The sequence below is a fragment of the Cucurbita pepo genome, chromosome 4 (genome assembly GCF_057944985.1).
Source record: "Cucurbita pepo subsp. pepo isolate OVF chromosome 4, ASM5794498v1, whole genome shotgun sequence".
In the NCBI taxonomy this organism is placed as follows: Eukaryota; Viridiplantae; Streptophyta; class Magnoliopsida; order Cucurbitales; family Cucurbitaceae; genus Cucurbita; species Cucurbita pepo.
In genome coordinates this window covers 10,150,693-10,165,887 of record NC_141801.1, presented here as the reverse complement: position 1 = coordinate 10,165,887, position 15,195 = coordinate 10,150,693, and the positions used below count along the sequence as shown (strand labels likewise).

The 15,195-nt window shown below is 37.3% G+C and overlaps 2 protein-coding genes and 3 non-coding genes across 5 annotated transcripts; 4 read left to right on the top strand and 1 right to left on the bottom strand.

Annotated features, from left to right (window-relative positions):
• Positions 1 to 1,183: 1,183 nt before the first annotated feature.
• Positions 1,184 to 1,257, top strand: LOC111794164 (small nucleolar RNA R12). Its single transcript, XR_002815055.1, has one exon. It is a non-coding gene; the product is annotated as a small nucleolar RNA R12 (small nucleolar RNA).
• Positions 1,258 to 1,389: 132 nt separating this feature from the next.
• LOC111794162 (small nucleolar RNA R12) lies at positions 1,390 to 1,464 on the top strand. The gene has a single exon (XR_002815053.1). It is a non-coding gene; the product is annotated as a small nucleolar RNA R12 (small nucleolar RNA).
• Positions 1,465 to 1,565: 101 nt separating this feature from the next.
• LOC111794159 (small nucleolar RNA SNORD24) lies at positions 1,566 to 1,652 on the top strand. The gene has a single exon (XR_002815050.2). It is a non-coding gene; the product is annotated as a small nucleolar RNA SNORD24 (small nucleolar RNA).
• Positions 1,653 to 3,976: 2,324 nt separating this feature from the next.
• On the top strand, positions 3,977 to 9,340 carry LOC111794043 (TATA-box-binding protein; the record flags this gene model as incomplete). Its single annotated transcript, XM_087123167.1, has 11 exons — positions 3,977 to 4,154; positions 4,657 to 4,749; positions 4,838 to 4,871; positions 5,485 to 5,572; positions 5,694 to 5,765; positions 6,743 to 6,793; positions 7,193 to 7,237; positions 7,486 to 7,578; positions 8,074 to 8,175; positions 8,726 to 8,799; positions 8,958 to 9,340. Coding segments are annotated over 11 exons (831 nt in total), but the record flags the coding sequence as incomplete, so codon positions are not given.
• A 172-nt stretch (positions 9,341 to 9,512) lies between these two features.
• Positions 9,513 to 13,943, bottom strand: LOC111794042 (YTH domain-containing protein ECT4). Its single transcript, XM_023676153.2, has 9 exons — positions 13,638 to 13,943; positions 13,032 to 13,108; positions 12,614 to 12,764; positions 12,388 to 12,461; positions 11,687 to 12,289; positions 10,997 to 11,587; positions 10,696 to 10,908; positions 10,467 to 10,613; positions 9,513 to 10,373 (listed from the first exon to the last, which is right to left on the bottom strand). Exons 1-9 carry the CDS (start codon positions 13,669 to 13,671, stop codon positions 10,143 to 10,145), a joined length of 2,121 nt encoding a protein of 706 aa, XP_023531921.2. The 5' UTR covers positions 13,672 to 13,943; the 3' UTR covers positions 9,513 to 10,142.
• Positions 13,944 to 15,195: the final 1,252 nt, after the last annotated feature.

Genomic DNA, 15,195 nt, shown 5'->3' with positions numbered 1-15,195 from the left:
TCATTTAACATGGTATCAGAACCATGCCCTAAACTTAGTCGTGCCAATAGATTGGTAAATTCTCAAATATCGAACAAATAACTCCAAAAGAAAATGACTCAAGCCTCGATTAAGTGGAGGCGCACTTTGTTCGAGGGGAGGTGTTGGATGATGAAAGTCCCACATCAGCTATCCCACATCAGCTAATTTAGGGAATGATCATGGATTTACTTTGTCCGAGGGGAGGTGTTGGATGATGAAAGTCCCACATCGGCTAATGATCACGGTTTTATAAACAAGGAATACTCTGAATACTCTCTTCATTGGTATGGTATGAGGCCTTTCGGGAAACCCAAAACAAAGTCATGAGAACTGATACTCAAAGTGGACAATAACATACAATTGTGGAGAGTCGGGATAAGTTTTCGTATCGTTCATTCTTAAAATATATTTGAAAGTTACGTTCTTAGTCTTTGTCACTTTTGTATCGAGCTATGGTATCGTTTTTACAAACAGGAACCGGAAACGAAAACTCTCTCCTCCCCACACATGGACTCTGAAAATCAATATTTTGTTAAGAAAATGTGAAATTTGGTTCATAAATTAAAAAAATATTTCACTAAATACATATTTAAGGTAATTTTATCTAATATTTCTATTTATTTGAAAATTTTATTTTAATTATTTAAATATTATTTTAGGTGAATATAATCTTAATTACCTTAATTAAAAAAAATCTGAACTTTCAATGGTCATTTAATAAAACAATTATTTTATTTATCGCCTCTGTTTTTTTTTTTTTTTTTTTTTTTGTTCAGATTTTTAGGGTTTAGGGTTTCTTCTTTTCGCCTATAAAAAGCTGCCTTCTGTGTCTCCAATGGCAGCCTCGGCTCTGAAGAGGGAAATTCTATGATTCTCTTCCTTTCTTATGAGTGTTAGATCTCTGTGACGATCATTATTGCGTGATTGTTTGATTTTCTATTGTTGATTTAGTAACGGAGGAAGAAGCCTTATGCTGCGATTCTCTGGTCGGCCAAAATCTTCATCCGGAGAAATGGAAATCGATCAGAGAGCCTGTAGTTAGGCAATGCCGAGATCGGTATCTTCTACTGCTCGTTCTGAATTTTTCGCTCTCTCGCTTCTGGTTTCTTCGTTCAAATCTTGATTTTCTCGTTGGTTTTATTTTTAATCTGGAGGTTTTTGATGTGAAAGGATGATAAAATCAGACGGATTCCCAATGATAATCCATGATATCACAACCAGCTACTTCTGATCACATCTAAATAACCTTGTAGATCGCATGTTCTATTGCTCGTTCTGAAATTTTCGTTCTATCACTTCTGGCTTTTTCGTTCAAATCTCGCATTTCTCGTCCTTTTTGTTGTTGTTTTTGAACTGGAGGTTTTTTTATGTGAAAGGATGAAAAAAATCAGACGGATTCCCAATGATAATCCATGATATTACAACCAGCTACTTCTGATCACATCTAAATAACCTTCTAGTTACTTCTCTGATTTTCTTTTATTTTCTTTTGAAAGAGCGATGACTGGCTCTTTGTTTTCATTGGCGTTTTCTCTATTTAACAAGGCCGTTGATGTGATTATAAATATTTGCTACTCTTGATGGTATTATATGCCATTTGATGATCACTAACCACCAAGATCTCTGAGGCCGTTCTAGATGCTTTTTTATCAAACCAATTTATTGAATAATTTTCAGCTAATACAGTCTCCAATTTTTGTTCTTACTATTGAACTTCCAATAGAAAGATTATCAACACATTCAAAATTCAGTATATATTTTGCCTGAATGGAAGAATCGATGCATCGATTGTATATCAAATCTAAATTAGTATTGAACGCAAACAATGTCAAAAATCAATTACATCATGAACAGATATATCAAATAATATCAAAAATATTTTCTCCATATCATTTCAGTTACAGTACAGCCCTCGACCTTGGCTTTAAAAGGATAGTTGACCAAGCTCTTGCCTTGGGTGGTACCTCTTGATGGCGCACGTCAAGGAAGTTCCTCTTAGGGCACCTATGAAGGTCATGCACGAGACAACGAGCCAATGGACCTCCTAATGTTACAAAGCAAACGAACCTCCCATTCTTCAGTGATTGATAAGCCTGGAGTCCACCTACACCCCCATGAATGCTTAGGAATGTTTGCCACTGCTTTCCAGCAATCTTGATTAATGTTCCTTTCAAACCAAATGTAATGTGAATCATTCAAGTTCGGATGATTTAGTACGAACCAGACAAATCCATTCAACTTAGTCCATTTATCTTCATTGGAAGTAAAACAGTCATTAATGTTCATCGCCAAGGAAAATAAATAATACACATTTAACTAATTTTAATTTCAACAAAGACTATGTTATAGATATTAATAGTTAAAAGGTCTCGAGCAGAAAATGATCTTATTTGATTGCTATACATTGTTAACATTAGAAAATAGGTATGAAACAATCCACCCTATTTGACCACTATACATTGTTAACATTAGAAAATAGGTCCGATGAAAAGTCCATTAATTCTCAATCTCGAGTAAAAATCCAAAAAGGGATCCATTTATAATCCTCTCAGTTTGATTAATGGATCGGCAGCGGGACTAAGAGTTAAGAACATAACTTCATATACTAATTTAGAATCCCGAGTTCTTTTAAGCTTGGTAGTTTTGGATAATGTTTTATATGCTTCTTTGTTTCATTGTAATGTTGCTCCAACCATTTATCCTACTTGGTAGAGTCATCAATTGTTCCCTTGAATATAATAAGCAAACATCCCTCACTCACGTTCTCGTATAAATTAAGAAAAAGTATGTTACCCATATGTTACCCAATTACGATTACGAACAGATTGTCCTATTTGGCAAAGAATTACAAGCCTTCATAGCAAGGTTCTTTAGATTATTGTTCTCATTATATATATCGAACTTAAGTGTAGTGAGGATCGTAGCCACTCTAAAGATGAATGATGAGGAGAATCGAATCTGTCAAAGTATATGAACTATGTCATAATTATTTCAACTTGTTTCATACTTAAACTAACACAAAAACGTTGGATTAACAACGCTAATTAGCTACAAGTTTTTGTGTTTTTTTATTTTTTTATTGTCCTATAATAAGATATATAAAACAGGAGCAAAAGAATGGAAGCCCTCACATCCTCATGATGACAATGTAACAAACAAACAGGTCGAGATGAACACTAAGAGAAATCTAGATGAGAAACAATAACAAATATAAGTTAGAGCAAAAAGATCCAAAGGAGATAAAAATCTATAACTACTAACAATCTACACACTAAACCAAGTAGAACAGTAAAATAAGCATCCGGACAACATAGATTGAATATAGCTTAAGGAGATTGAGGACGAAACCCATGAACCTAAGAGCTACGTTCTTAAGGAGATTGGGAACAAAAACCATGAACCTAAGAGCTACGTTCTCACTTTGAACGATATAAACTAAACTATTTAATTCGACTATATTATTATAAAAATTTATATCGGTTATAATTCGACTATATTATTATAAAAATTTATATCCGTTAGAGAGAAGAATAAAATCGATGGTCGCATTAGAGGCCAAAGCAATTAAAGCATTTGGGGGAGACTGATGAAATTGGACTTCCGCCAAATAAGGAGTTAATTGAACTTTAGAAAAAAAAAAATACCAAAAAATATTTCCCACTTTCAAAAAAAAAACCAATCACCATCGAACACGTGTTGAACAACCATTGGACCTTGAGACGCCGAAGAGAACCGACATGTGAAATTAACAATCACACCATCGAAATCCCCAAAACACCCCCACGTCGAGGTGATAATCTCACAAAATTCCAAAGGGCAAAATAGGAAGGAAATAAAAATCGCCAAACCACACAAATCCACAAATCCCAGGAACTCCTTCGCATAAACGCAGCCTTCCTCTTTTCGTTCTTCGCTTTCGAAACGGAAACTCAGAACTCTCTCCCATTTATAAACCTCTTCTCTCCGTCTCTCTCACATTCCCAGATATAAAACATCTCGATTTTCAAACTCTTCCCGCTCCCCCATCAATCCTTCAACTATTTCTTTCTCTTTATCGCAATTTTGCCACATCTTTTCTCTTCGATCGACGGGAAATTCATCGCTCCATTCTAGGGTTTCCCCATTTGCGAGAGGTCTGTTTTTTTTCTTCTTCTTCTTAATTTCGTGTGGTTGGTCTTGCGATCAACGGATCGTGTGTGTTGTGGACTATCGGTTGGGTTTTGATCTAGCTTTCATGTCGGTTTTGCGTCTTGCCTTCATCAGCTGGCTCCTAGGGTTTGTTTAGTTAGATTTGATTGTGTGGGTCGTTGTAGATACCCCCGGCTGAGGGGTTTTTGTTACCCCACTAATGATTGATCTCTTGGTGGAATGGTCTTGTATGATCCCTGTATTTCGTTTGACCTTTATCGATATATCTTCAAGGAAGTGCGTTCGTGAGTTCCGTACATGATGTATGGATTACTATTTTTAGTTAATCAATGAACATGGAGGCTTGGTTTGTTTATGATTCGAGGATATCTGTTCATGTTTTGGGCTTGGGCATTGAAAAAAACGCGAAAAACGGTGGTTTTGGGACTTTTTTTAAAATAAATATTTTGGAGAAAGAATTTAAGGAGTCGAGTTCCGTCATTGCAGAGATTTACTATAAGGAATGGCAGATCAAGGCTTGGAAGGAGCCCAACCCGTCGATCTTAAAAAGCACCCTTCTGGGATTGTTCCTACCCTTCAGTGAGTTCTAACTTTTCCAACCGCTTGTGTCTTATATTTGTGTATGATAGTTTGTCTTCTATTTGTGTATCATAGTTTGTTTTCGTAGGCCAAATTATAGCGTTTCATCAGAGTATCAAGTGGTGGGTTTTTTTTTTTTTTTTTTTTTTTTTTTTTACCAATTTACAACGAGAAATTGATCGTGGACGTTTGAAGTGATTTATATCCAGAAATTGGTTTACTTAGGAAAAGACAACAGTTTAACCTTTTGGTCTAAGCGCCATATACACCTCTAATATTGACCTGATTTTACTTTCAAATTTGTCGACATTGAATGGCGTAAAATACTCCCAATCTCTTCTCTCCCCCGTCTCTCTTTCTCTCATGCACACACAAACAGGGAACCTAGCTGTAGATTTTGGTAATAAGTAAAACTTAAATCGAAATTCTCTGGATAAGTTGTATCCACCTATGAGTTAAAATATTTTAGTTTCAAAAAATTGAAAATATGGACTGTTGCAATTGCAATATAAATTAATTTCAACATAGATCGTAGAATGTGGGGGTTTGCTAACACTTATACTGAAGCAGACAACCTTTCGTCGAAGACTTTAATACAAACAAGGAATTCCCTTTTGTGAAGTACAATGTAGTCATCAAATGTATATTTGTTTTGGATTTTCTACAGGAACTCCTTGTATATACTATATTTTTAGTGTTTCTTGTTGAGTGTACAATCTGTTGTATTGTGTCTAGGAACATTGTGTCAACAGTAAATCTGGACTGCAAGTTGGATCTTAAGGCCATTGCTCTGCAAGCCCGCAATGCCGAATACAATCCCAAGGCAAGTGGTGTTTTATGTGCTACTCATCATGGACGTCAAGAATCCCATTTTCAGGGTGAAATATTACTATTTCCTTTTGAATTTGAACTTGTAAGAATCTCAATTTCCATTTCAATGACAGCGTTTTGCTGCTGTTATTATGAGAATAAGGGAGCCAAAAACCACCGCATTGATATTTGCATCTGGGAAGATGGTAAGCCATTTTCTATCTAATTTCCAAATGAGAGGTGATGAGACAAGAGTTGGCCAGCCCTATGGCAGTTGCTTTCAGTGATTTACTACACTTTTTTTTTTCTGACTGTCACAAAAAATCTTTCGTCCATTTTTGTGTTGGACATGGGCAGGGGACAGGTTGACTTGATAAAATTTGATGAGAAAATAGATAAGAAAAGCTAATGGACCAAACATGACTTATCTTATTAAGACTAGTCGTATAAACCCATCTGAAAGAAATCATGATGGGAGGGCCTTCCTTCTTCACTGTTCTGCTACTAGCATATTACATTCTTTTGGTGTTAACTTTACTAGTTTTGTAAATTTTGAAGTATTAGATATATCAATACCCACATATATTGTAAAAAAAAATGTTATCCGAATGCATCTGTATCCTACGGTTATTTTAGAAATTGCCATGTTACCATATCTGTATCATGTTGTGTTATCTTGTATCTATGTCCTGTTTTCATGTTCAAGCTTCTTAGATAATCATCTATTTCTACTGGAATCTCTTTTGGTTCAAATTCAAAAGGGAAAAGAACCAACAACAAAGATACGTGTGGACTGATTTAGGTTGATGGTTTAATGAGACAGAGGGAATTTTCCTATTTGATTTGTGGCATAATCGTGTTTCATGTCTATGTGAACCCATGGCATGGCCAATGTTTTATTACATAATAATAATCTCAAACCCACATATTGTTGAAGTTATTATGGCTAAGAAGTTCGCATCTCACCTTTTTCCTAGTGAATTAAAAATTTAAAAAAAAAAAATCATAACCTCAATCCAATATTTATGGTTTATTCTTTCAATGCTCTTTGCACGAATTTAGGTCAAGTGAGTCTGCTTAATGTGCCACTATAGTTATAAGGATGGTTTCTTTTTCTTGTAAATCGGTTGTTGCACTTTCGGAGTATCTTGTTTTAGCTATTCAGATGTATAATGTGGTGTAGGTCTGTACTGGAGCTAAGAGTGAACAGCAGTCAAAATTAGCAGCAAGAAAGGTATTCAATGTCTTTCAGGTGTTCTATCCTAGTTTGAAGAGGTTGTAAAATCATTTTACACGCCCTGATTCAGTAACACAATTAGGTCCAGAAACAATGTTTTTAATTTTAAAAATATTTTCACTGAAAACCAAAAAATATGGGCAAAAAAAAAAAAAGGTGTGGAGAATAGTTGATAGTCTTCATCTTATTGTAAAAGAATGTTTGTATGAATAGTTACTATTTACATATTTATAATCGTTGATGTATTCTCTGAGGTTGAATTGTATAGTCAGTTGATGTTCAGGTAAATGATTTTCTTATTAATCTAAAAGCTGTTGGGGCATCTCATGCATTTACACCCTTCTTTTTTAGATGAAGCTATTTTGTATCTGATATTATCTTGTTTCCTCTTTCCAGTATGCCCGAATTATTCAAAAACTTGGTTTTCCTGCCAAGTTTAAGGTATGTGCTTCTCTCCCCCTCGGTAATAATGATAGAGAAAATAAGATGTAGACACAGTTCAGTTTTAAAAAAAAAAACTTCATTATTAAAACTAAATTATATACACATTTATTCGCACATATTTGCCAATTTCTTGCGTGCATATCACTGCAAATGCCATTGGACAGTCTTTGAGATCCACAATCTTTTACACATATCAATTGCACAGTGAATTACCTCATGATGCGTTTGTTTTTAATCTGGTGCAGGATTTTAAGATTCAGAATATTGTTGGTTCATGCGATGTTAAGTTCCCCATAAGACTTGAGGGTCTTGCATATTCTCACGGTGCCTTTTCAAGTGTAAGCTCTAGGTCTTTATCTTGGTCTCTATGTGTATCTCTATGTGTATTTAATGGGAACGTTATATTCCCACACTATTAAATTTGTTAGAGTCTGGACGTCCATTGTTATTCAAGCATTTTTCTACTAGAAATCCTGACCTTTTTGCTGCTTGACTTGAATGTATATGTACATGTATATGTTCTTTACTATGATTTGAATTTTTTTCATGAGGAACTAGTACAATAATGATTTTTCATGCCTTAAAAAGTTTGCGATGGTACTGAGGCTTGTGGTGTTCTGAGTGACATAAGCTAAATTATTTGTCGTGATAGTGATTGCTTGAGATGAATGGAATCCTTGAGAGTTATTATTATTTTCAATGTTTAAATTGCCTCATTGTAATTGACATTCCCTATATATTTTATTAGGTTAAACATTATATTTTGATGTTGAACTGGTTAGATATATGGAATATAACTTTATATTAAAACCTTGGTCTCCATTTCTTTTCAGTATGAACCAGAGTTATTTCCTGGACTGATTTATAGGATGAAACAACCAAAGATTGTGCTTCTCATTTTTGTTTCTGGAAAAATAGTTCTCACTGGGGCTAAGGTAATGTTAGATTGCCATTTCCGTTCTCGTTCTTGAAATCAAAGTCTAGTATTTTTCTATCGCTCTGATTTTACCTGGTTAGACAGTGCTTGTGTAGCCTCCCTGTGCTTTGGTTTGACTTGATCTTTCCTCAATTCCTTCAGTTCAGTTTTTCTTAATACAATTATTCTTGTTGAAGTTAGAAGAATTTTAGTTATATTTTGCCTCCTAAATGAGAATGTTCGTAGACATTTTATTGGATGGAAGAAACTGTTGGTAGATGACAAAAGATTGTTAATTGTGTTATAATTACTGATGAGGTAGATGTTATGAATAATTTTAGAATGTTGAGGGTATAGGTAAATAGCTAAAGAGTTTGTAAGCCAGTGGCTACGAATGAGAGTAATGGTAGGGTGAAGGCATAATGATTAGTTATTTTAGTTTGGCCTTGAATTTATTCTGTAGGGAGGTCTCTAAGTTCCTTGACTTTGGTAATGGTCAATATAACTTTGCATCAATTATTAAAGATTCAACCCGATCTTGTGGATGTTGTGTGTTTTGAATCCTTCAGGTGAGAGAGGAGACATACACAGCATTTGAGAACATATATCCAGTGCTTACAGAGTTTAGGAAAAACCAGCAATGGTAAGATGCTTAAACCACAATCATCTTATTGCAATGTTTTCTCTCCCATTTATTCATTTGGACTGAATTTCTTGGCATGTGGAACTGAGTTTAAACGAATGATTAAAAACTCACTCCAACACAAAACCAAGCCTGTCTAAGGGGAGTTCTGTTTGCAGATTAAGCCTTCTGGGAGTTGATTTTCTTTCATGCTTTGGTGACAAACAAACTGACTGGCACACTAGACACAAGGTAGCCTGAAAGAAGTGTTACTTATCAAGAGTTCGCTTCCTGTTCGAAGATAAGGAAGGAGGGCTACTGATAGAGCGTTTACCACGACTTTTAGTGTCTGTAATAAAAGGTGGGGGGCGGGGTACTTTAGGCGGCAAATGGAGGGGGAAGGAAGGAAGGTGTGGGAACTTTTTTGATGCCGATATCTGTGTGATGTTATGTGATCAAAGTGGGGGATATGATATTGTGTATAGAACAATTTTTGTTCCATTAACTGACCAGACAATTATGCAATTTATATTAAGCTTACTACAGGTCATCTTTATATTAAGCTTGCTTTTAATTCTGTTTTTCCATTCAAACTAATGTTCTTGGTGTATATTTTTGTCTGTCCTTTTTATAAAATTTAAAAAAACCCAACTCCTATAATTCAGGTCAGGTTGTTGGGATTATGTACACCGGCTAGCCATGTCGAAAGCCAAACGGACAATGAAACAGGATAAAAAGAGAAAGATCTTAAAAGGGATTGATTTTTAGGATTATATTGTGCTATTTCCCATCCTGCTTCCTACAAGAGATTTACAAGACAGGAAATTGCCAAACCAGTAGAGTAAAAGAAACAGAGACAACAAACAGAAGCAAAAAAAAAAAAGGTTGGGAAGAAGGATGAAAAGAACTTGATCTTAATAGATATTGAAAAGAAAAGAAAAAAGCCACTAAATAACTAAGGGTAAAAAAAACTACAATCCTAGAAACCAAAACCCTGTTAAAATGCCACCCACTTACTATAATAGACTCAAAAAAGAAGACGAGAGAGAGGTTGTGACCAAATGAACTGAGACTGCACCACCACCACCACCACCACCACCACCAACATCATAACTCAGCTCTCACCACCATCAGCAGCAGTAGTAGTAATAGTATTGTGGGATTTCATTCTGGAGACTAGCAAAGCAAGAAGACATTCCATAATTGTGGCCAAAATAAGTATGGAGAGAAGAACTAGCCAGTAGCTTGTTCCCTTTTTTTATATATCCAAAGCACCAAAACTTCTGACAACTCCTTGTACCAACAAGCTCCATTGAACTGCAGGCAGGCAGGAGAGGAAGAAGATGACTGAAATCCTGCACCACTTAGTATCCGTTTACTACACTTCTCTTCTCTGATGCTGTTGTTGTTGTTGTTGTTACTGGTTTAGCGCCCTTCGGGGCATCTCCAGTTTTCAAAACTGATCCGTTCTCGGCGTTCTTGGGTGTCTCCTCCTTTACTAAATCATTCGACGGTGCTTCAACTGGCTTTGGAGTTTTCATGTCTACTACTACTTCAGAGACATCCTTCTCATCAGTAGGCTTCCCTTCCCAGACCTGCATTTTTAAAAGAGTATTAAATGCCATGAACAAAAACAACCTTGATTCGAAGAAAAGCATCCTGAACATGCTTCAGATATGCTCCGCTACCTGTTTCTTGAACTGCTGTTGCTTGGCTTTCTTCTCTTGAATGGTCTTCTGTCGGGTCTCGTAAAAACCAAAATCGTCCAAAATGCATGTTTTACTCACATGCTCCTTGAAGATTTTTACCATTTTAAGTCCAGGCTCGAGCTTGACCTGCACACAGAACGTGTTTTTTTACAATCAGTGACAAATAATATGACCATAAACGGAATTACAAGTTCCCAAAAACAACTACCTCTTGTGTATCCCTGCTGTTGGTAACAGGCTTGTTCTCATTGTTCTCAAGAATAATGTGTTTCAAAAGACTGTTGGGAACATCCTTCACTACATGCCACTTAACAGGGAAACAGCCGTTCCATTTGTCTTGTTGCCAGTATTCCAAGTTCTTCTGAAAGTCGACTGGTCCTACCATCTCAGCAAGGCCAACAAATTGCCCACTGGTATTGACCTATTCAACGATGAACATGATATCAATTGCAAGGAGAAAAAACAATGAACGTTAGTAAAAAAAATAACCATTTCAGTTAGTTACGCACCGAAAAGAAAAGAAAAACGGAGCAACCACCAGCCTTCTCTTGGGCTTCCTGGTATGCAGCGTCGAGTTTCTTGTTTCCATTAGGTGTGCTAGCCCAAACATTATATTTGATGCTTTTATGCACATCATCTTCGCTGTACGATTTAATAACAAAAAATTTGGCCTCAGCATATTCCTCAGGAAAATCTGCTTTGTTGTATTGATCCCGGTCTGGTGTGGACACCTTATCCTTTTCTTCATCGTCAGCTGCATTTGTAGGCAAGAGTTGTCCCTTCACAGTCAGAACACTTGGCACAAATCCCTTCTGGTTCTTGCCACCCTTAGCTCTTGGTCCCCTGTTAAGCTCATTCAAACCATCCATGTTTTCATTTCCATATCCATAATAACCACCATTTCGTCCCCTAGGCTTGTATTTGTTGTCCACAGCAAGCCAAACACGACCATTAGATCGTGAATCATAACCATGTGAAGCAAACCCTACACCAGATCGAACTGTATTTCCAAATTGACCGTACAATTTATTGGGGTACATCCTATTTATATAACCCTGGGTGGTATTCATTCCTGACATTGGTCTAGCATGGGGAAAACCCTGTATCACAAAAGAAGATGAAAGAAATATATTAAATGATGAGAATTCAGAAGGGAAAAGGTGCATAGACGTAGAAATAGGAAGCCTAATGATGCTTACTACATAATGAGAGCCGGGACGGAAACTAGGACTCCTTGAAGAAGGCATGTTGTTTGCATTAGTGATAGAAGAATTGATAGTAGAGCTATTGACAAGCCTAGACTGTCCATCTGAGTACATAGGACCATCTGTCCATGGGAAAGAAGATCTCAACCCGTCAAAACCATATCTCGGATCCTGATAACCCGAAGTAGGAATATGTCCTGGCAAAGCACCCCTAGCATATGCATTAGAACCCAATGTTGAATTTTGATATGCTGATTTTAAGGGAGCTGCACCGTTATTCCCTTTCGTTCCACCACCATTTGTCAAGCCATTACCATTGGGATTAGCTGTGTCCACTGAAATGGGCTTTTGCTCTGTGGCTGCAGGGGTAGAAATATCTCCCTGAGATTGAGGAACTGTAGTAGGACTAGGAGTATACTGCCCACTGGTTGGAGTAAGAGGTTGAAAATAAGGGGGATATTGATAGTGCTGAGGTCCATACAGCTGACCGTCATTCCCCATAGAGGGAACCGGAGAAGCTGCAGGTGAATAGGGACCGTAGGGTCCATATCCATAACCATGGTGATACATAAGAGATCCATTATCCCCGTAGACACCCTGAAGAATTGGCAAGAAAAACAAAAACACAGCAGATTAGAACAGTTCAATTTGATAACAAGTGAAATTGTGGAGAAAAATCAGTAGCGATAACTTACAGAAGTCATTTCAACCCCATCTGAATTAGTATATCTAGAATAATCCTCCCATTCATTACCAGCCCCATCGTAACCTACAAAACAACCCTCAGGAAGTTAGAGATAATGAGTACACCTTATTAAAACATATATTATCAGTACATGAACTTGAATGCATAATAAAAGGATACCGTTTCAAGAGAAACCACTCATACAATCAAATTCTAGCATCCATAAATTAACATACCTCCATAGTAATAAGATGGGTATCCATTCGGTACATAGCACATGTTTGGATCCACAAAGTCCTGTAAAAATGGAGTCACAGACCGTTCATTTGGAATCTGACCAATAGCAGCATTCCCAGAATCAATGGACCCATATTGATTAGCGGTTGGCTGCAAAAACAATAAAAAATCAGCAGTCAACTCATGAAATACGAAGTATAAGCACACAACTAATCCAAATCTCACCAACTCGCCCTAATTAGATAAAGTTGACACAAAAAGGACAACTTGAAACAGGCAATATTTCTGTTGTATGCCTATTTAATTGAAGATATTTACTAAAAGACACTCATAACAGGGGCTATCAGTGAACTTCAATCTTCTTGCAATACATCTACAAGAAAACAGAACTTCAGCTTCGAATCTAGGAAGCAGTACCTTTTTCGTTGACTCTGGAATCTCAACAGGCTTGGCCTGAGCATCCAATGACAACTTCTGCAGCAAATCTGCAGCTTCTGTAAGAATCAGAAGTAAAGGAAATACACACTTCGTGCCACAAAATCAATATACACTCAAGATCACCAAAAGTCATTCAAAAGAACGAAAGATGGGCAAAAACATTACTTTCACGTACAAACCCAACTAATAACATTAACAAGAAAGAAGTAATTCAAAAAGATGCGAAAACAAATCAGATCCCATCATGGAAACAACACAGAAACCTTCAACAGCCAAACGCAAACGAAGATAAATCAACTACGCTACTCCCATAACCACAGATCAAATAGAAACCCAAAACATCGAAAGTTAGCCAAACAACAAAACTATCCCCAATAATCTCTAATCCCCCCTAGACAAAATACTCCAAACCCAGCAAACCCAGAAAAGCACGTACATAATCAAGAAAAGAAGAAAACCACATCACAGATCTAGAAATCAAAATCAACAAGCATCATAAACCAAGATCCAATTCGAAACAACAAAAGGGCACACACAAAAACACCGAAAACAGAAAACCCATATGAAATCCGAAAGTAAGGATACGATCCGTAGAAGGAGGCGAAGCAACGGTAGCCATGGAAGTAAATCTCGCAGAGACAGAGGAAAGAACAGGATGGAGGGAGCTGCTGAAGAGCTGGCAATGAAAATAAACCAAAAAAAAAAAACCCTAAAATCCCAAAACAAGAACTGGATAATGGAAGACGAGGGTTTGGAGATGAAAATCAAAGGGAAAAAACCCTAAAGAGAGAGGAAAAAAGGAGGAAAACAGAGAAAGAGAGAGAAAAAGATAGAGAGAGAGAGAGAGAGAGAGAGAGATGGGGTGGGGTGGGCAAGGGGGAACCAACGGGTCTCGCAGCCGCCAGAGGGTTTCTTCTGGGTTTCGGGAAGAAAATAAAGAGAGGGTTTTGGACACCCAAAACGGTGATTCAAATAGCATACACAGAGACCCTCGCTTCAGTTCCAAAACCCTCACCCGCGGGTGATTTATCCCGACTTTCTATTCGGTGGAATTCCACGTGCCTGGTTTTCAGTGGTGTGGTGACGCGGAAAGGAAGACTTAGGAGAAGTCAAGGAAGGGGTTTGATTGGTGGGTGATGTAAAGATCGGTAAGGATAAGGGAAAGAGAACGTGGTGGAGTTATTGCCACTTAGCAGACGAAAACCTAATTAAGAAAGGACAATGGTGTCCCTATCTGGGATGGGATTTTACACTAATCCCCCTAATTCTGGAAGCCAAAATCTTATTCCAATTACGGACGGGGTATCCTTATCCCGGTTAGGGTTATCTCTATCCTGGATACCTAACCTTAGCCATTAAGGCTTCGGAATCTTCTCCTGCATTCTTTGGTCGCTAACTAGTTGCTTGACTTGAGAAGGAGACCATCTTAGATCGTGTTTGAATTTGGGCTAAATCTTGCAATTATTCCAAAATTATGGGCCAAAATTCGAATTTAAAAAATGTTAAAATTTATTTGCAACCATACCCAAGCTGTACCCTAGTTGTCACGGTCATGCTCGTCCAAGGCATGTTGCCCATGTCTTTTCATATTCTAGTATTTTACTTTTGTATTTCTATCAAGTATGACGTTTCAGGAATATCATGTCTAGGCCTGTCAGACATGAAATACCTCAAAATGTACGATAGGGGGATACGACTAGTTGTCAATTTCTCCTACCCAAGGTTATATACTGTAAGCCGTTATTATTTCTCTCTTGTTTGCTTATATAACGTCTCTTTCAAAAATCTCTCTTTGTCCTCGTTTTTCTAAAACCTTCTCTTAAAACTAAGGCCAGAGGCTCGAGCATACGTCGCTTGGCCGTAGGCTACGCAAGAACGAATTGGCTTAGCTCACTTGTCATTGGAAAGTGAGTGTCGCACAATCGCAAGTCCGCTACCATTAAAAGTGCGATTGTGACACTAGTGTCGTCAAAGCGGATGGGAGCAGACTCGTAATCGTGTGGGTGCCTTGTTACACACCTGAAGTGACAGATTTCGAGCGAGTGGTTTGCTTCTCTGGAGAAAGATGCGCTTGTAAGGTGTGCAACTTGATCAATTTTGAGGACGAGATTCAAGCAGGATGGAAGGATTCGGTTGTGGTCTG

What these genes read in the sequence shown, in the direction of transcription:
- LOC111794042 (XM_023676153.2), bottom strand. Translation starts at nt 13,671, where the DNA reads ATGGCTACCGTTGCTTCGCCTCCTTCTACGGATC. An exon ending in TTCGCCTCCTTCTACGGATC is followed by an intron (nt 13,109 to 13,637) that starts GTATCCTTACTT and finishes TGATTCTTACAG; the next exon opens with AAGCTGCAGATTTGCTGCAG. An exon ending in ACAGCAGGGATACACAAGAG is followed by an intron (nt 10,614 to 10,695) that starts GTAGTTGTTTTT and finishes TTCTGTGTGCAG; the next exon opens with GTCAAGCTCGAGCCTGGACT.